Below are 20835 nucleotides of genomic sequence, written 5' to 3'. Positions count from 1 at the left end.
TCTGGAATAAGAGTCTCTCCTTTACAGCAGTTAGTACACAGTGTTAGCCAAGTTCTTACCAGTTCTTACCAAGTTCTTACAGTAATTGTACATCTAGTTCTCTATTCAGCAGAGTAATACGTAGGCCATGGTCAAGCAGTTCAGCTGTTACATTACAAACCAGGAATGAATATTTGATAGAAGCAAGGTATTACGATGACCTTAGGATTTTATCTCATCCTAAGAATAGATAACAAAGTCTTTCCAGCTAAGAGCAGGCCATTGGGGAGGTTTATATGTCATATCATTATAAGGTGTCATTTGGAAATCAGCTTAGAAATTTCCAGATTTCTAATCTGGAAAGCAGAATAGTCTTGTCTGAAGTGACAGAAATGGAGAATGAATCATAAAATCATAGAGTACTACTATAAGACTCATCAGCATTATAGCAGAGAATTTTCTGTATTCTGTTGCTTACTACCTGCCCTATCTTTCAATTTAATTTTTTGATGACCTCTTTTCACTTGAGGGTGAGAAATTAAATATTATCTATAGAATAAGCGTCAAAGTGAAAGTAATTTTAAAAGATTATTTCCTCTGCTTCTTGAATCATTGAAATACTAAATCATAAATGTGTTATCATATGCTAACCCAGAAAGGTAGGTTATATTGTGGCAGTTCTGTATTTAGATCTCAGCAATGGTGGAATTTCTGACCAACATTATACAGAAGTAAAGAGAGACTAGTTTATGTCTTTGCCAGGACAAAATGCCTGTGTTTGGGCATTCAGTACCATAGTCTGTTTTAATTTTTAAAAAACCAAACCAAACCACACCAAACCCTATTCAGTGTTTCCATGTTCACTGTTTAACCTAATCACAACACTGCTGGAGCAAGAGAGGGATTATTATTCCATTCCCATTAAATGGAAATTTAACTAAGACAAATGGTACTTTTATAAACCAGCCTCGATAAGAGCCTGACAATTAAATTGTTAAAGCACAGTGGACAAAAATTACAATAATGCATATAGACTTAGATAATTATTAAGTTCAGATAGGAACTTGTTTTAATTTCTTGTTCAAAAGAAGTACTTATTTTCATAATAATTTAACAAAGGTAAAAATTTGGTAAAAAGATTCCTTTTTCTCCTGTTTAATATATTGCAAAGCATAAAAACACAAAGTTCAATAATAATAGAATAGTGGGGATATTATAGTAATGTTGTATGTGAAAAATACATCTGGGGAAAAGCAAATGCCATTTCACAAGCTATCAGTAGATGGCACAAACATGTCTATAAAAATGTGGGCGTTCCTAAGTGTTGTTACTCAGTAGGATAGTTACGGGAAGTTTTCTTTTTGTGTTTTCCTGAGAACTTTTTCTGCTTTTTTGGACAGCAGGGATTTCTGGTGAGAAAGTTTTAATTTTGTTGACTTTATCCTGTTGCTAGTTAGCTGGAATTGTTTTATATTCTCTATCTTATTTGAAAATGAGCCTTGTTTTCGACAGCAAGTGTACGATGTTCTTTCAAGTGTATGGGTGTGCAATGATGGTAAAGTAGCTTGTGTTTGGAATATTTATGCAAAGGAACTGTCCAAGTAGCAGTCTCTTTTTATTAGCATTACACCCATAGTTAAGGGGGGCAGAGTGATGGCAATAGTTTTTTTACAGTTCAGGAATGGATCTAACTTGATCATGTGTTTCATTCTTGTGAAGGGCATGTTTTGTAACAGAGTTTTCTGCTATGCTGGTAAGTTATGAAGTCCATGCCTTAACACTGAATTGTCTTAGCTAAATATATTCTGTATATTTCTTATATGAAAATTGAGTCAGTTTATACCAATTTTATAATGGAAAATCTCTTGAAGCCTTGTTTTTTATCTCTCCCCTCACTCTTTAACAACAGGACACTTTCTTGCCTGCCTGCTCTCCTGGATAGCTTTTATTGATTAAGCTTTTTTTATCAAGTTTGAAGACACAAGGATACTTCTGAATTAAAAGTGATATGACTATAAAGGATAATTTCTACAGTATTAGCCCTCAAATCACAGATTATATGTTATAAAAGATTTTATTTGTGTTACTTCATAGGATATGCTAAAGAAAGTTTGAAGGTACTCATAAATAATTTGGCTGAATGCTAGGATATATGAATGAAAAAGAAAATAAAACACATGTAGAAGAATCATATCCTTTTTTTCATCTAGTCCATGGATATTGCTGAAATTTTATCCAATGAAGAAATAGTGATTTAAAGGTTGATTTTTCTTTTCAGATTTCTCGTGAAGCAATGTATTTTGTTTGGTTATAAACACATTAGCAGAGTTGCCCAAACAATCAGAGGAAAAGGACTGCCTTTTGAGGCAAATGCCTTTTGAGGGCTGTGATGCATATAAATTTTCCAAATGATAATTTGAAAAAAGGCTGGAAAAATTTTGCCATATTACCGCTCTTTCTAGATGATTTCCAAGCTTAGTTTCATGCATTCTTTACAAAAGAACTCAGTCGATTTTTTTTTTTTATTTTTTTTTTTTTCATTATTAGATGGAGTGAAGCTTGTATTTTGCCCCAGTAATTCTGAGAAAGCTTGTGGAATGGTTAATGGTGCAGTGAATAGCAGTGAATATAGTCCTTGAAGTTGTAAATCAGTCCATTAGATAATATCTACTGTCTAATTGTAGAGGCATTAGAAATATAAACTCACAATTTAACCCCTTCATTATCAAGGGGAAGTTGAAGGCCAGTGCAGTCAGTCATTAATAGGTACTAAGGGAAGATTCAGACAAAACCATGACTTAAAATTAATGGGAGGGAAGGAGAAAGAAGAGGAATTGAAAAGATATTAGAAATCTGGAAAACAACTTTAAATAAGATTTATACATGTAAAAGTGTTAGCCAAGTTCTTACCAGTTCTTTTTTCAGATGGCTGGTCTAATGGACTTATGCAATACCTAAAAGGAGATTTAAGACACTCTTCTCCGTGGCTGACTTAAACAGAGGGAGGCTGGCTACCCTAAACCCCTACATTTGGAAAGAAAAAGTGATTTCTAATACAGAAAACCAAAGCAAAGGCTTTGACCAGTTATGATTTTTTTTCTCTAAAGTCTGTTTAAATAAATCTCTCTTTCACAACAGATATGTCTGAGGTCAGTGTCCTTAGATCAGGGCTGAATTTTGTGTACAGAGGTTCTATGACTGATACATTTTTGCCAGGCCTGCAAATGTTCCCAGAGTGTGTCTGGTGTCCTCTGTGTGCGTGTCTATGACAAACCACCCCATGACGTGAACATGACATGAACACCCCGCTTTCAGTCTAATTCAGGAAACGCTCAAGCTCAAACAAGAAGTGAACTCTTCGGTGGACTTTCCCAAGGCATAAATAAAGATAATTTGCCCCAGTTTCCTCAGTTAAAAGAAGCACTGATGATCCAATCTCAGCTATCTAAGGGCATTCAGCTTTTGATTCAGGCTCTTGAACCTCCATCCTATGTTTCAGTCCATGTGTTACAGTCAAAAAGTCCATTTTTAAATAATGGCTCCAAGTCCACTTCACATCCCTTAAGAGAGACTCTGAGGAGAGGATGACTGTGCTGACCCCAATTATTGTACTTTATAATCAACATGTATTACACAGAATAGGAAGCCTTCATAATACACTGTATCACAGCAGTAATTCTGTAAGTAAGCAGCAAATTTTAGACACCTATGAAATCAGACATTTTGTAAAAAACTTATTATATGTTAAATACACCATATTTGCCAAATAAAAATTTCAGTGGTGTTCTGTTAATAAAGAATGTCTCTCCTCAATTATTTTAGAAAATCATTGCTTTTTGAATCAGAGAAACGAGAAATTGGAACTTTAAAAAAATCTCTTATGGTTCCTGCACAGCTACTCAAGAATACAAACTGGTTTTTGCTTGTGTTTCTTTGTTTTCCAGGAGGATTAGAACAAAGATGGACAGTTAAGAAAAGTATTGAGCATCTCCGAGGAAACAGAAAACAGTATGACACAAAATATGAGCTTTCTCAGAAACTTTTTTCTTTACAAGTGTCTGTTTTCATTAACTTTTTGGAACCATGTCAGCTTGTCTGTGGAAGATGAACTCTTTATATCTGTTTCTAACAATTTTCCAGAAGATGGTTCTAACCAAAATATCAAGACCCTGCCACTCTTGTATACAAAGTCCAAAACTAATGTAGATTGGGTTGTGATACAAAATACTACAGAAAGCCTGTCATTGTCAGAAATCACAGATGACAATGTAAAAGAATTGCTAGCTTTATTATCTAATTTTAGACAAGGATCCAGGTTACAGAATCTGACACTGACAAATGTCTCAGTGGATTGGAATGCTCTTATGGACATATTTCAGACTGTATGGCACTCATCCATTGAATACTTCAATATTAGCAATGTAATACAGCTGTCAGACATTGAAAGGTATGACTTTGACTATTCAGGTACCTCTATGAAAGCATTGACCCTGAACAAAATTCAAATCACTGACCTGTACTTCTCGCAGGATGACCTGTACAGAATATTTGCAGACATGAATATTGCAGACATGACAATAGCTGATTCAGAGATGATTCATATGCTTTGTCCTTCATCTAAGAGTCCCTTTAGATACCTAAATTTTTTAAAGAATGATTTAACAGATTTTCTTTTTCAAAAATGTGACAACCTACTTCAGCTGGAGACATTAATCTTGCATAAGAATAAATTTGAGAGCCTTCGGAAGGTAAGCTTCATGACCAGCCGTATGAAATCCCTGACATACCTGGACATGAGCAACAACCTGCTGCGCCACGATGGAGCTGACGTGCGATGCCAGTGGGCCGAGTCTCTGTCAGAGTTGGACCTGTCCTCCAATCAGTTGGCGGATGCTGTGTTTGAGTGCTTGCCGGTCAACGTCAAAAAGCTGAGCCTACAGAACAACCAGATCAGCAATGTGCCCAGGGGGATGGTGGAGCTGAAATCCTTGGAAGAGCTGAACCTGGCGTCGAACAGGCTGGCTGACCTGCCGGGGTGCAGTGGTTTTACATCCCTGCAGTTCCTGAACATAGAGATGAATTTGATCCTCACCCCATCTGCTGACTTCTTCCAGAGCTGCCCAAGGGTCAGGGAGCTGCAGGCCGGGCACAACCCGTTCAAGTGTTCCTGTGAGCTGCAAGCCTTCATTGGCCTGGAGAGGCAGTCGGGGGGGAAGCTGTTTGGCTGGCCGGCAGCCTACGTGTGCGAGTACCCGGAAGGCTCGCGAGGGACGGAGCTCAAGGACTTCCACTTGAGCCAGCTGGCCTGCAACACGACGCTCCTGCTTGTGACAGCTCTGCTGCTGACGCTGGTGCTGGTGGCTGCGGTGGCCTTTCTGTGCATCTACCTGGATGTGCCGTGGTACGTGCGGATGACGTGGCAGTGGACGCAGACCAAGCGCAGAGCTTGGCACGGCCCCCCCGGGGATCAGGGGCTCGTTCTGCAATTTCACGCCTTCATTTCCTACAGCGAGCGCGATTCGCTGTGGGTGAAGAACGAGCTGATCCCCAACCTGGAGAAGGGGGAGGGCTGCGTGCAACTGTGCCAGCACGAGCGAAACTTTGTCCCCGGCAAGAGCATTGTGGAGAACATCATTAACTGTATTGAGAAGAGCTACAAGTCGATCTTTGTGTTGTCTCCCAACTTTGTGCAGAGTGAGTGGTGTCACTATGAGCTGTACTTTGCTCATCACAAGTTATTCAGTGAGAATTCCAACAGCTTGATCCTCATTTTACTGGAGCCAATCCCTCCGTATCTTATTCCTGCCAGGTATCACAAGCTGAAAGCTCTCATGGCAAAGCGCACCTACCTGGAGTGGCCGAAGGAGAGGAGCAAGCGTCCCCTATTCTGGGCTAACCTGAGGGCAGCCATTAGCATTAACCTGGCAAAAGCTGATGAAAATTGTTATGAGGACGTAGGATAAGAATCTTTCTAATGGAGTTTCATCTGTTTTTTTTCCTTTGTGAAACAATAAATATGGTTTTATTTCATTCATTGTAAATATATTTAATTTCTTGTTACACAATCTTGTTTCTAACTAATTGTCTGTGTTGCCTCCTAACTGTAGTCAAAATTCAATTCACCTTATTGCAAATCTCTTGAGATAGCAAATTGCAAATGAATTTGAATGTGGATTTTGAAATAAAACTTGATATATTATAATGAATTTTTTTCAACAGAATAATATCTGGGGTGAGTTTTTCCTCAGCAGAATAAAATCTAGTCATGTGGAAGAATTCTTCCACTGCTGGGTAGTTTGCAGAGCTGCTTTAGTCACAAAATTTAGGCAGTTTCTTCAAAGAAGATCTTTTGCTAAAATTGGTTCATATGAAAGAAAATTAAGGGTCCTGACAAGATGCCTGAAGTCCAGAGCTCAAAATGGTTGCCAAATAGTCTTTGCTCAGATTCGGTGAAGATTAAAAAGATAGGACTCAGGAGTTTGTGAACTTTGAACTTGGCAAAACCAACGATTGAGCAAAGAAGAAAAGTTTCGGTGATTTTTTTTTGTTTGTTTGTTTGGGTTGTTTTGTTGTTTTTTTTTTTAAAAAAAAAAGAAAGAAGCAGCGAGGTACTTCACTTTTTAGCTTGGCATTGCAGCAAGGGAGACTCAGTGAATTGACAGAGCTCTAATACCCATACGGTCCTGTTACCATTTTGATCCTGAGAAATACCTTGACCAGAGCAGGTGGGAGGGCATCTGCAGTAACAGAACTGCCTTCATCATATTGTCTGTGTTTGAGAAACTCCTGACATCTCTAAATCATGCTTTTTTCCCCTAGCTTTCTACTTTTTGCCTTCTCGTCCATACATCTTACTTTATGCTTATTATTAAAATAATCTGTCCTTTTCAGCTGAAACAGTATCTCTTATAACAGGGCTATGACTTGTGGTCAGAAAGTCAATAGCCAGTCAGAGCTAGAAAAAATTTCCCAGGTCTTGAGACAGCAGGTAAGACTTTATTCACTGAGTTAGAAAAACAAACTACATTTACGGTATTTGCTTTCCTTTACAGAAGTATAACAGGCTCCTCTGTCTGTACTTACACTGTTTTAGCTTCAAGGAAGCATGGCTAGGCTCAGGCAAACATTCACAACTGCTAAAGATTATGACAGCAAACTTCCTCTTTGCCCCAACAAGGGAAGATTGTTTGAAATACCAGAGCTAGATCACCATCAAGCAGGAAGTTTCCCTTCAAAAATGTGTTTCAACATGTATATGAGAGAAGAAGGGATGTTATGATGAAATTCTCATGTAGTATAGAATGTTCACCTTTTGCCTTATTTTTGTCTTCCGTTATTAGCAAAAGGTTTTAATTTTGATACTTCTTTTTGCCTGAGGTCTAAGTAGGCTGAGATTTCTTGACCTGACCCCTTGAACTGTGAGTGACTGTTTATGACCTGTAGAAGAGATTTAGCACCTTTAGCTCTCTCGTGCCGATCAGCCTCAAAATTAATATAACACACATATTACCAAATTGCAGACATTTTGTTCAGGACTGTGGAAATAAATGCTTTATCTACTTCCTTATTTCTCTCCAACTACTGCTTAAGCGTGTGACTCATTTTACCCTTACAAAACTGAAGATCAGACAGCTTTTTTTGCCTCTTTCTCACGACCAGAGACAGCTGGATTATGTGGTGCCTTGCTTGAATTTTTTCTTCAAAAGCCTCAGAGTTTTAGGCCAGTAACCCTTGAAACTTCTGCAATACAATTAACATCCCCTTGTTGTGTGTCACCTTAAGAACTCATCTGGCTCCTTCTGTTGTCTGGAAGACAGAGAAACCCTTTGAAAGTCAGAGAGTGCACCAAGAAACCTTCATGTTACTCATGTGGGAGCCATAGGCATTACCAGAAATTAGGGAGTGGAAGGTTTTAGCAAGGCAAGCAAGGTTTGTTTGCCACTTTAGAAAGAACTTGGAGCTATGTGACCTCAGGGAAATGTTATGATAAGCAGAAGTATATAATTACACTTATCTGGTATTACAGGTTTCTGAATTCCAAAATCCTTGAGTGGATAAATTGGAAAGGGTGGCTTTTGATGAGCACAGGCATCAAATAAAACTTGTGCTTTGGAGCCAAAAGCCCGTGTACTATTAACTTTTTTTCCCACAGAAGCCCACATACTACTTTTTTTCATATGTGTCAAATAATTGATAAAACAGCTAAACATCCTACTAATTATTAGAGCTAGTTTCTCTGATTCCACAAAATTATTAGAGCTAGTTTCTCTGATTCCACAAAAGAGAATGAGTTTCTCACATGTTATTAGACTATTTCAAACAATTATCTTAGCCTCTGTCATACTCTCAACCCTTTCTATAAAACCAGTTTTAATCCATGAAGAAATTTTTCCTTGTTCATGGGGCCACGTGTGGTCTCACAGCACTTAAGCCAGTTTATCTGCACATTTTGGAAAGGGACTGACCTTTTCTGTGCACAGCCTGGTGATGTGTGCCTGCATTTGGTTCTACACTGAAATGTCAAACTGTTGCTGCACTCCAGTTATCAGGAAAAGGGAGTGTGTAAATGTGTTCTGATACTGTGTCAGATACTGTATCAGAGCAGATTCCTGGCATTTGAGTAGTCATCTTGGTGACTAGTAGGAATGCTATTTTTACATACACGAAAATATCAACATACAAAGCTGATAACATGGGAGTTAAACACCCTCCAAAACCTAAAAGATGCACAGAATGAAATGAAAGTTTGAAAGCTTAAATGTTTTAATGTGTATTTAAGTAGTGTGTAGTATAAAGGAAACTGAACTATGGCAGACAGGGAGACTTGACACAATGTGGGCTGCCCTGCTGAGAGCTCAGCTCTTCTTTAGCTTTAGAAATGTTACAAAACATTTTCACTGAAGTTCAGCTGCACATAGTTAGAGGAAGGAAAGACACTCAAGGAAAAATAATGGGACTCTGTGGGAGATTCTGCTGAGGGGAAGGTTCAAAAATCTCTGTGAAACCCAGGGTTTTGGTTAGTCTGTTTTTTCTTGTGGAAATATTTGCTGAGATTGACTAAAATGCTCATTTGTAGTCACTGTTTTGTCAAGAGAAAACAGTATTTATAATAAATAAGTGAGAAAATAAGTGTGTTCTGCAAGGTGTCTCTGGGTTACCAATTTGATTTCTGCAGCTTTGATCCTTGTGCCTATTTGTACCAAAGTAAAATAGGCTTGAGCAAAAATGTGATACAGTCTCTGCTCACTTTGCCTTGTGGTGGCATTTAGCCTTTGTTTCACCTATTTGACATACAGGTGGCAATGACAATTACAGTTAAACATAAAGTCCTTGATGTGATCAAACACCAGCTTTGTAAATCTTTAGTTATTGTATTAACTTTTCATGAGTTGCTCTGATGGGTTCATCTGTGACTATTCTTTTTAAGACATGTGCTATGTCTTGTACATATAAGTTCTTGTCAGAGAGATCCTTCACACTTTAGCGTGGTACTGGTCCTGAATGACTTTTCATACCCAGTCAAGGGTAGCTGTGGTTCTTCTCTGGGTAAGTAATGATGACATACAGGTAGAAGTGTGAAATGTCTTTTTGTAAACATTGATAAAACAAACTGCAAAAATCCCTGGCAGTGTAAAATTCAGAAATAGAACAAGGTATCTGCATGAACATATGTGAGCTGACTATGGAAAGGATGGTATGTAGCTGGTACATTTCAAGATGAATGAACAGAAATACATTGCTTTTAGTTTTTTTCTGTCATGAAAAATGACTGAAACAAGCCCCAAACTAAACTTTGTTGAATTGGTTAGTAAAAATAAATTATGAAAGGTTTCTAATGGTTTAACAGAGGTATTCAGAAGTATCAGTTTTATTTTAACTAATTACAGATTTTTCTTTATGGCAAACTGTTTATTTGAATGCATTTTAAAACCTCATTTTGAATGCATTTTAAAGAGTGGTGGTAAGAAAATAAAACATACTACAACTAAAATGTGGTTTTAATAGCTGTGTGTGCACTAGAGTCAGTTCTGATGAAAGCTGATGGTGCATTTGATTTTATCCATGCAGCAAAGTTTTTTCTATGAATTATATTCAAAGTAAAGCTGCCACTGTTTCACCTAATTGTGATATCATTGTTCTGTCAGCAAGTGCCTGATTCTATTCAGTATCGTGAATTAATGCCTAGCAATAGGAGCATCTCTTCTAACTTGAAGTCTAGATAATATCAGCTGGCAAACACTCCTGCTGCTTATTGATAAACATTCATGATCCCTTGATCGGGTCACAGATGTTGGTTTTCTCCCAGGCTCATGTCCTTGTTCACAATGCTAACTGAATGGCTGCTTTTTTGGATTTCTTCAGCCCCAGATTGCCCTGTATTGTCATATTCTTTGTTGCTTCATTACAACTGTCTTGTCATAGGGAATATTCTCTGTTAATTTTTATAATTTTTTGGAGAAATCCACAATGTGAGGTATCTTTAATAACCATTCTAGTGTAAAGATGATTGATCTGTAAAGGTTTTTACCTGTGCCAGTTTGCCCCTGTTACTAGCTTTTGAGATATAAACTTCTGTCATCCGTCAGTGTACTACATTCATTGCTCTCCTTGATGAGCAAAAAATTTTGGTAGGGTAGAGCTCTGCAAGAGATCTTGATATGAGCAAAAGATGGCAGCGAGGGTTCTGCTTCCTCTTTTCTGTGTGTGCAAAGAGGAGATGCAGACGACAGATTTCTAGAACATCTGTGTAACATCAGAAGCAGACTTGAAATTAGAAATGCAGAATTATGTGAACAATCCTGCCAAGGGAAATATTCTACACTACAGATAGGTTTTTTTCCTCCTAAACTGGATAGTTATGTAAATATTGCAGAAGTAAGCGTATTTCTAGTCTGAACTGTTAAAACTTTCCTTTCATTGTGCTCTTAATACCCACATTGTAAGGAAGTTCCATTAATTCTTAGAATTGTATAGCCTGTTTTAAAAAGCCCTGGGGTTTTTTTGTTTCTTGAGGTAGGTAGTTATTGAGGAATTAGCATCTCATGTGAGCATCTCATCTCACCTTGAAGATTACATATGTTTGAAATTGTATTTTGAGGATGCTAACCAATGCAGAGGACTTTTGCTGGTTCTTCAACTTGGAGATGAATTCCATGCACAAAAGGTGGGTTACATTTGCTCCATTATTTATAATTATTTTCTCTTTTTTATATATATATATCTTGGACTTCATCAAATCTCAGGTGTTTCTTTGCTGTTTGAAGATATTCTTATATTTTGAAGTTGCAGTGAAAACACTCATTTGAATTTCAGCAAAGAGGAAATGGAGAAAAATCATTTGGCACGGCAGTTTTAATTTGCAACCAACTCTAATTTAATACTATTCTAAAACAGCATTGGATGGGTAACCCTTGATCCTTACTATTGTAAGACTATTTTTCTAGACATATTTGCTTTACTCTTTGATTGTGGCACTCTGCCGGGCCATAGAGTGTGTCCCTTGTTACAGTGTCTAGCACAGCATATACAGTAAATTAGAACTCATCTGGTGCTGGAACATGGACAGAGAATATATTTCTGGTTTTTTCTCCCTTCAGAACATTTCTTGCTTTATTACTGGCATCCCTTTTGCCCAGGAAGAAATTCATCCAGATGGTACTAGACCAAAGTTTATTCAATTCAATACTGTTTATTCGATTCAGACTGTTAATCAGTCTGGACTCTGAAGCCAACAGCACTTTGAAGAAGCCGGGTCAGATTTCCTTGTCTTCTTTTGTCTTGCAATTGATACTGTACTTTGACCAACCATCCCAGCTTCATTTCTTTTGTGTCCTCAGATACTGTAGCACAACTTTCTGAAGGCATAATTTGATGTCTCTGTTGGATTCGATAGAGGTAGAAATACTTTAGTGATTTATTATTTTTTTGCTTTTGGTGATGTTAATTGCATATATTTTTTGCTTTACTTAATTAAGAAAAAACTTGATTAAGCCTGATAGGAAACTTGGATGGAAAGGGTTGAGTTTTGGTATCAGTTAGTCAAATTATTAGGAACTAACACACATTATAACCTAGAACTGAAAAAAATAGGTTTTTTGTTTCTATTTAACAAAAGATTACACAAGTAAAGAATTTTAAAACTTTTGAGTTTTAGATCTTTTTAACAGAAAGAATCAGAACAGGAAATAAAACTGGGGATGATTGTCTCCTGAAACTGGTCATGAGTTGTTTATGCTTCATATTGTCTGTGTGTTTTGTTTAATGGTTGACAACAAGAGAGCAGGTCATGGTTTTTCAGAAAAGGACTGATGCCTCTCCAAGTCCATGGAGACTGTTCATAGGCATTACCAGCTGTAATTCAGCTGGACCCTATCCACAAAATCCTTTCCTCCTTGGGTTTTTGATACTTAGAACTAGATTCATCATCCCTCTCTATTTTTAGAGAGGTTGTTTGTCAAGTTCCAATTGTGGGAAAATACAGGAAATTTTATAGGACACTTTGGAAATTCTGAAGTCTTTGGTAGCATCTACGATTTTCTTTCAGATTTTGGGTATCACTGCTTCATACATGGTCCAGTCATGGTGTGGTATTACCATTAGTATGCTTTTGGTCAGACTGCTATTACAATATTCATTTGTGTGGAGGGTTGACCCTGCAGGGTGCCTGCCCAAGCCATTCCATCACCCCCTTCCTAAGAGAAGAAAATATAAAATGAAAAGCTTGTGAGCCAGATAAGGGAAGGAAGAGATAACTCACCCATTACTGTCACAGGCAAAACAGACTCAACCTGGGAAATTAATTTAATTTATTACAATTTAGTTGGAGTAGGATAATGAGAAATAAAACCAAATCCCAAAACACCTTCCTCCCAGACCTCCCTTGTTCCCTGGGCACAGCTTCACTTCTGAATGCTCTACCTCCTCTCCCAATGGCACAGGGGGTCAGAGAATGGGGGCGGTGATGTGTTCATACTTGTTATTTCCCACTTCTTCCTCCTTACTCTATGCCCCTGCTCCATCCTGAGGTCCCGTCCACTGGAGATGGTTCTCCACAAAGTCCTCTGGTGTGAGTCTGTCCCACTAGCTGCAGTTGTTCAGGAATTCTTCAGCATGGATCCCTTCCATGAGGCACAGTCCTTCAGGCATAGGGTGCTCCAGCATGGGTCCTTCACCAGGTCACAAGTCCTGTCAGCTAACCTGCTCCAGAGTGGGCTCCTCTCTCCACAGGACCACAGGTCCTGCCAGGAGCTTGCCTCAACATGGGCCTCCCATGAGGTCACAGCCTCCTTCAGGCATCTACTTGTTCCAGCACGGAGTCTTCCATGGCTGCAGGTGGATCTCTGCTCCATCGTGGACCTCCATGGGCTGCAAGCACACAGCTGCCTCACCAGGGGCTGCGGAGGAATCTCTGCTCCAGCACCTGGAACACCTCCTCCCCCTCCTTCTGCACTGACCTTGGTGTCTGCAGAGCTGTTTCTCCCATATATTCTCGCTCCTCTGTCCCAGCTGCAGTTGCTCTTCCCCAGGGCTTTTCCCCTCTTCTTCACCACGTAATCCCAGAGTCACTACTAATGTTGTGGATGAGCTTGGCCTTGAATCCAGCTGCTGCTGGCTCTGTGGAACACAGAAGAAGCTTCTGGCAGCTTCCCACAGAAACCAGACAAGTCCCCCTGCTACCAAAACCTCACCACGCAAACCCAATACAACAGACTGTATAATTCCTCCTCAGAATTCTTGGCTTACTGGAAAAATGGACTCTTATGTCTTTGTGTTACAGCAAGGACAAAGCTGATAGATAATCTGACCCTGACAGGGTGCATAGCAATGTCCAGGGTCTTTGGGGTATGAAGAAAAATATCCTTTGAGTGAAGAGGGTTTTTTTGCACCAGTTGCTAGAGGGTGGTTTTATTGGAGTTTTTTTTCCCAAATGTGTGTGAACTTGGGATGTATATAAACAGCAGATGGATGGGCTGTTTTGTTCTTTATTCATAAATGCATTGATGTCGGTTTGTACTGATTTTGTATTTTTTCATGATTGTTAAGAAATTTGTATTTCTTAACATCTATGTGTTTTTAACACACCAGTGGCATCCTGCCCATTATAAGAGAAGTAATTTATATTTGACTAAGTCAATAATTAGAGTTAAAGAATGGGAGTGAGGACGATTGATAAGAACTGAGAACAAGAGTATGTAAAAATAATTTCTTATTACATAGATTTTATATTGAATTTTATTTTTGCAATAAAAAAGCAACTTTGACCCTTAAACAACTTTGTTAAATTTCATGTATTTGTTTTCATAGGGCTGGACTCATCAGTGAGACATATTGAACAGAAAACAAAGATATGCTTCTGTGTTTCTGTAAAAAAACAAGATAAAGCTGGATAGCATAATGAGATCCCTCACAAATATCTATGTCTTCACTTGTGCCTTTACATTCACACTGTGGAATAATATCAAGCCAACTGTAGAAGATGAATTCATTGCAAATTATTCAAGCAATTTGCTGACTAATGTTCCAAAAAACATTCCAGTCCGTACTCAAGTATTAGATTTCTCACATAATAGGATATCTGGACTTAGTACCTCAGAATTTATTTATCTTTCTGACCTTCAAATACTAAATCTTTCTTATAATCTAATTATGGTACTTGACTTTAGTGTGTTTATTTTTAATGAAAAATTAGAATACTTAGATTTATCTCATAATAACATTTCAAAAGTTTGGTGTCTAACACTTGCAGGTCTTAGACATTTAGATCTTTCTTTCAATAAGTTTACTGCCCTGCCCATCTGTCAGGAATTTAGGAACATGTTTCATTTGGAGTACCTTGGATTAAGTGCTACAATGATACGAAGGTCAGACTTCAGGTATATCAAACATTTGCAGCTGCACACCATCTTCCTGACCTTGAGAAACTTTTCACTGTACGAGCCTCAGAGTCTGACAGCCTTGACTACAAAAAACCTCTATATTGTTTTTGCAGCAAACCAAAACTTCATTTTTCCCCTCTTGTATGATGGAATGAGCACTTCTGAAAACTTAAAAGTAGTTAACTTAAGATACAACTTGAGTTACAAAGATTTCCCTTCTCCACCTTTAATGCTTTTGGAGAAAGTAAAGACATCAGTTCTCACATTTGATGCTGTGGACTTACAATGGGCTGTCATCTTGCAAATTTTCATGCTTATTTGGTATTCACCTGTGGAACATTTGACTGTAAGAAATTTGACTTTTCGGGGACCACTGGAGGAGACAACTGAATATGCATTTCTACAGTTATTAAGCTCTATGGAACAGTTAATCTCTTTGGATGGCTCCATGAAAGCATTAACTTTGGAGCATGTTCGTAATAAGGTTTATTATTTCAACCAGGAGATTCTATACAGACAGTTTTCAGAAATGAATATTGCCAATTTGACAATACATGATGCATATATGCCGCACATGCTTTGCCCCAATAGAACAAGCTCATTTCAGTATTTAAATTTTTCTCACAATGCCCTGACAGATGAGTTGTTCCAGAATTGTGGAACTCTCATGGATCTGAAATTACTTATTTTGCATAAGAATAAATTTGAGAGCCTTCGGAAGGTAAGCTTCATGACCAGCCGTATGAAATCCCTGACATACCTGGACATGAGCAACAACCTGCTGCGCCACGATGGAGCTGACGTGCGATGCCAGTGGGCCGAGTCTCTGTCAGAGTTGGACCTGTCCTCCAATCAGTTGGCGGATGCTGTGTTTGAGTGCTTGCCGGTCAACGTCAAAAAGCTGAGCCTACAGAACAACCAGATCAGCAATGTGCCCAGGGGGATGGTGGAGCTGAAATCCTTGGGAGAGCTGAACCTGGCATCGAACAGGCTGGCTGACCTGCCGGGGTGCAGTGGTTTTACATCCCTGCAGTTCCTGAACATAGAGATGAATTTGATCCTCACCCCATCTGCTGACTTCTTCCAGAGCTGCCCAAGGGTCAGGGAGCTGCAGGCCGGGCACAACCCGTTCAAGTGTTCCTGTGAGCTGCAAGCCTTCATTGGCCTGGAGAGGCAGTCGGGGGGGAAGCTGTTTGGCTGGCCGGCAGCCTATGTGTGCGAGTACCCGGAAGGCTCGCGAGGGACGGAGCTCAAGGACTTCCACCTGAGCCAGCTGGCCTGCAACACGACGCTCCTGCTTGTGACAGCTCTGCTGCTGACGCTGGTGCTGGTGGCTGCGGTGGCCTTTCTGTGCATCTACCTGGATGTGCTGTGGTACGTGCGGATGACGTGGCAGTGGACGCAGACCAAGCGCAGAGCTTGGCACGGCCCCCCCGGGGATCAGGGGCTCGTTCTGCAATTTCACGCCTTCATTTCCTACAGCGAGCGCGATTCGCTGTGGGTGAAGAACGAGCTGATCCCCAACCTGGAGAAGGGGGAGGGCTGCGTGCAACTGTGCCAGCACGAGCGAAACTTTGTCCCCGGCAAGAGCATTGTGGAGAACATCATTAACTGTATTGAGAAGAGCTACAAGTCGATCTTTGTGTTGTCTCCCAACTTTGTGCAGAGTGAGTGGTGTCACTATGAGCTGTACTTTGCTCATCACAAGTTATTCAGTGAGAATTCCAACAGCTTGATCCTCATTTTACTGGAGCCAATCCCTCCGTACCTTATTCCTGCCAGGTATCACAAGCTGAAAGCTCTCATGGCAAAGCGCACCTACCTGGAGTGGCCGAAGGAGAGGAGCAAGCGTCCCCTATTCTGGGCTAACCTGAGGGCAGCCATTAGCATTAACCTGGCAATATCCAGCGAAGCAAATGAGTAGGAGAGTGATACTACACCTACTAGTAGTATAAGTATGTGAAAAACTGACTTGACTGTTTTGCATTAAACTCTGCTAATATTTTTTTCTGTTTTCTTACCATATTCCAAGTTTGTTGCAAAATATAGTACATATAGAAATTGCTATTGGTTATTCGAGCCATCCAAGTAGTCAAAAGTCATCTGAGCTGCCCATCATCAACAAAGAGGATGAGAGAGAAATTTTCATAGTGATTGACCTAATTTTTGGGTTGCATTTATTTTGGACTTTTCCCATTGAAAGCTGTATTTGGAAGTAATAAGAATAGTGGTTGGTTTGGTGTCATCAGGCTGCCAAGGCATAGATTTAATCTTTGTTCTGACATGAATGTTGTGAGGTTGAGGTTGTAGAGATCTACTTTCTTGGTTTTAATTAAATAACACAAAGAGGAAAACTGTTGTTTGAATCCGATCCAGTACAATGGTATCATAGATGTCAAGAGTACCGTATGCACACCCTTTTACCCTGTTTTCCCTTCCTGGAACTCTTTCTATTCATCACAGAGCGTTTCTTGGGTAAGTGCTGAAAAGTTGAATCCAATAATCCCTGTTTGATGTTCTTCTTCCTTTGCTGTATTAAATGTTAACACGTGCCTAGAGATAGATACCTGCCAAGTCATGATTTCATAGTATTTGCTATTCACTGTCTTCAAATTAATAGTTAATACCTGTCCTTATTATTTTTATAGTATTGTAATGTTACTGCTTTCTGCTGTGATTCTATCAAGCTATACTGGGTTGCATGTTTTTTCTGTTTCCTAATACTTAGAAACTCAATGTTTGGAGTTTACCTTTTATCTCCAGGCTTCCACTGAACTCTGTTACCTTGCTCATTTAATTAGCAGGTGCTCAGGGTCATCACACAGGTGAAAAAAAGAGTAGTTTTCCCTGGGAAATAACTCCTCTGCTAAAATTTTACTGATTAAACTAATAGTGTTTGTTAGTAGGAAACATCTGGTAACTCGCTGTGCTTGGATTTGAGTCTAATAAACATTTCATTCTTAATCAATTATTAAATTCCATGTGTAATTTCAGTGATGATGTGGAGTTGTGTCATACTTACAGCTTAATGGAAATGTTAAGTCCTGTCGTCACAGCTGTGAGCAGCACATGAGGTGATCAAACTGGTAAGGGGATGTGATCCTTAACACTCACTAAGGTGGCTCACCAAGCACACACCAGGTGTGGTAGATGGATGAAACAGTGGTATTGAAGCTGTGGAAGAGCTTCTTAGTGTCCAAAAATGCCGAGACACTGCTGACACTCACCTACCTGTTCAGGTTAACTGGATAGGATTGCAGTAGGATGGCAGGTGCCTGGATCCTGAGCATTGGAAAGAAGAAATAAAAATCTCTATTATTAAAAATCTCTAAATCTTAATTATCAATCAGTTATTTCCATACTCATTAAATCTGTATCTCTTTGATTTAGAGAGGAAGATGTTGTGGAGGATCATGTCAAAGCCTTACCCAGAAATTAAGATTTAGTAGGGATTAGGGATGCTGCTGGATGAGAGGCTGGACATGACCCAGCCATGGGCACTCACAGCCCAAAAAGCCAAACGTGTCCTGGGCTGCATCCAGAGCCCTGTGGGCAGCAGGGAGAGGATTCTGCCCCTCTGCTCTGCCCTGGTGAGACCCACCTGCAGGGCTGCATCCAGCTCTGGGGTCTCAGTGTAAGAAGAATGTAGAGCTGTTGGAGTGAGTCCAGAGGAATCCACAAAGATTATCAGAAGGCTGGAACATTTCTCCTATTAGAACAGACTGAGAGAGCTGGGGTTGTTCAGTGTAGAGAAGAGAAGGCTCCATGGAGATCTTTTCGAGGCCTTTCAGTACTTAAATAGGGCTTATAAGAAAGATGAGGACTTTTTAGCAGGACCTATTGTGATAAGACAAGGGGTATTGCTTATAAACTAAAAGAGGGCTGATTTAGGTTAGACGTAAGCAATAATTTTTTATAATGAGGGTGGTGAAACACTGGAAGAGATGGTCTAAAGAACTTGTGGATGTCCCATTCCTGGAAACCTTCAAGATCAGGTTGGAAAGGGCTCTGAGTCATCTGATCTAGTTGAAGATGTCCCTGCTCATTGCAGGGAGTTGGACTAGATGACCTTTAAAAGTCTGTTCCAACCCAAGCCATTTAATGATTCTATGATTTTACGATTTTACTGCTCTAGAACTTCTTGACACTTTGAAGTGGGGAATGCTACCAAGAAATCCTGTCCCCTTTCTTCCTGAAAGCCTTCTCCCCCTCCCAGGCATTACAGCCTAAGGACATTATTTGCACTTAGCTAAAATGAGCTAAGGGGCACATAGTGTATCCTGTTTACTAGACAAGAAAAGAGGAAGTAAAATTTCTTAATTCAGGCTTTCTGGTCTCTGTAAATTTAATGCATCAGCATTAAATGCTGATGTTATGGGGAGTTATGTCCTAAATAATATACAGACTGGGCCATGGAGGAGTCCCTCACCTTTAAGACTGTTCTGAAATGTAAGCTTTAGGTGGGCGTGAAATAAATGGTTTCTCAAGTCTGCCATGTATATTGTTTTGCAATATTAATACTGTAAGACCTTTTATACTCTATCCATCCCACCTCGCAGATCTTTCATGCACATGCCAAATATTTCAATTGTTTACATACCTACATACACTATAGCGTCTTAAAATACACTTCTGAGTTCTTTTGATGAGGCAGACTTTTCTCGTGGCTTGGTGTGTTGGTTGGGTTTCTTTTATAAGTAAGCATGTGACAGTATTTCTTATCAAGCAACACTGTGTATTGGCTTAGTGTTCAGCCAGGCCAGAGTTTTAATTGTGAAGGACACATTTAAAGTGTTTTTATGACTAAAAATCGCAGTGAAGACACAGAGACCAGTTTTAAATCCTTGAGCAGGTTTCTGTGTATGACAGGACTAAACTCAGTGATAGCAAATAGGACAGAGGGAACAGCTTAATTTCTCAAGCGCAAGAAACTGAATATTATCTTACATTTCAATCTCACGAACTTAAATTCTGCCTTTTTCTCAGCCTAAGAGGGACACCCAGTGGCCGATGCAATTATCGCTGCTTCCTGAAAGTGATCACTCAGTCTAGAACGTATGCAATGCTTTTTGACTCATAGGAAAACAGAGATAAATCTTATCAGGCTAGCAACTGGAGTGTCTCTTGCAGGTGTGAGTGCTCGAGAGGACAGGTCAGGACGAGCTCTTCCCGTGACAGCTGCCACGTTGGGTCAGTGGCCATGACTCCTCCATGCCATTGGTCCCTCCTGCCTGAACCTTGGAAATCAACAGCACGATATGAGCGTCTCTGGCTTTGCAATGTGCAGTCCTTATTTTCAAGCAGGAGGCTAAGAAATACAAGCCAGTCATTTTCTCATTCTCTGATTGCCGTTTGCAGGCTTTTGTTTATGCCTCATCTCTGCTGTACCTGCTTTCCCTTCTGTACATCACCATGGCATAGCACAGGTGCTCACCAGGCTGATCTGCACGATCCCAGGCAGCGAGAGACCAACATCCTGATGAAAATACTTCAGCAGAAACGGGAAGCTTTAGACATGCATAGTGAATTCAGCCATGCTCCCCCTCTTAGGCATCTGGTAAGGTGCGAAAAAATAAAACCCCATTCTTTGTAATCTCTACCCATCGTCGTCATCATCAATCTCTCAGCACAGCCTGCAGGTGTGTCTGGAGGCACGCAGGACTCATGTGATGATGTGTCAGCAGCCTCCGGCGCCCCGGTCTGGGAGAGGCTGTGGGGCAGAGCTTGGCTAGTGATAAAAAAGGCAAACTCACGTGTTTGGTGCTCCACACCTGCATATGGGCTAATCAGAACACGCTAATTAGAATGTCTATTTAGAAGTGAGTAGAACATTTTTATGAGCTTGCCACTAAGTGTGCTGCTGGACACAGCTCCTCCAGCACAAATTCCTTGTGCTCCTGCCCTGGGCCCGGTGTGGGGCAGCCACACACGGGAGGTGGCCACGGGCCAGGCAGCAGGGCCACCCAAAGGCCCAGAGCAC

At 40.0% G+C, this 20835-nt stretch overlaps 2 protein-coding genes across 2 annotated transcripts; both read left to right on the top strand.

Moving 5' to 3' along the window:
* The first annotated feature begins 1286 nt into the window (after nucleotides 1–1286).
* Nucleotides 1287–6137, top strand: LOC310909780 (toll-like receptor 1). Its single transcript, XM_083861959.1, has 2 exons — nucleotides 1287–1391; nucleotides 3924–6137. Exon 2 carries the CDS (start codon nucleotides 3990–3992, stop codon nucleotides 5940–5942), a length of 1953 nt encoding a protein of 650 aa, XP_083718085.1. The 5' UTR covers nucleotides 1287–1391; nucleotides 3924–3989; the 3' UTR covers nucleotides 5943–6137.
* Nucleotides 6138–10737: 4600 nt separating this feature from the next.
* LOC310910074 (toll-like receptor 1) lies at nucleotides 10738–17778 on the top strand. Its single transcript, XM_083862518.1, has 2 exons — nucleotides 10738–11143; nucleotides 14284–17778. Exon 2 carries the CDS (start codon nucleotides 14374–14376, stop codon nucleotides 16777–16779), a length of 2406 nt encoding a protein of 801 aa, XP_083718644.1. The 5' UTR covers nucleotides 10738–11143; nucleotides 14284–14373; the 3' UTR covers nucleotides 16780–17778.
* The last annotated feature ends 3057 nt before the right edge of the window (nucleotides 17779–20835 follow it).

This window comes from Zosterops lateralis, assembly GCF_965231275.1.
Source record: "Zosterops lateralis genome assembly, chromosome: 5".
Classification (NCBI taxonomy): domain Eukaryota; kingdom Metazoa; phylum Chordata; class Aves; order Passeriformes; family Zosteropidae; genus Zosterops; species Zosterops lateralis.
This window is presented reverse-complemented; position numbering and strand designations above follow the sequence as displayed.

Coding starts and splice junctions, on each gene's coding strand:
- LOC310909780 (XM_083861959.1), top strand. CDS start 3,990: ATGACACAAAATATGAGCTTTCTCAGAAACTTTTTTCTTTACAAGTGT.
- LOC310910074 (XM_083862518.1), top strand. CDS start 14,374: ATGAGATCCCTCACAAATATCTATGTCTTCACTTGTGCCTTTACATTC.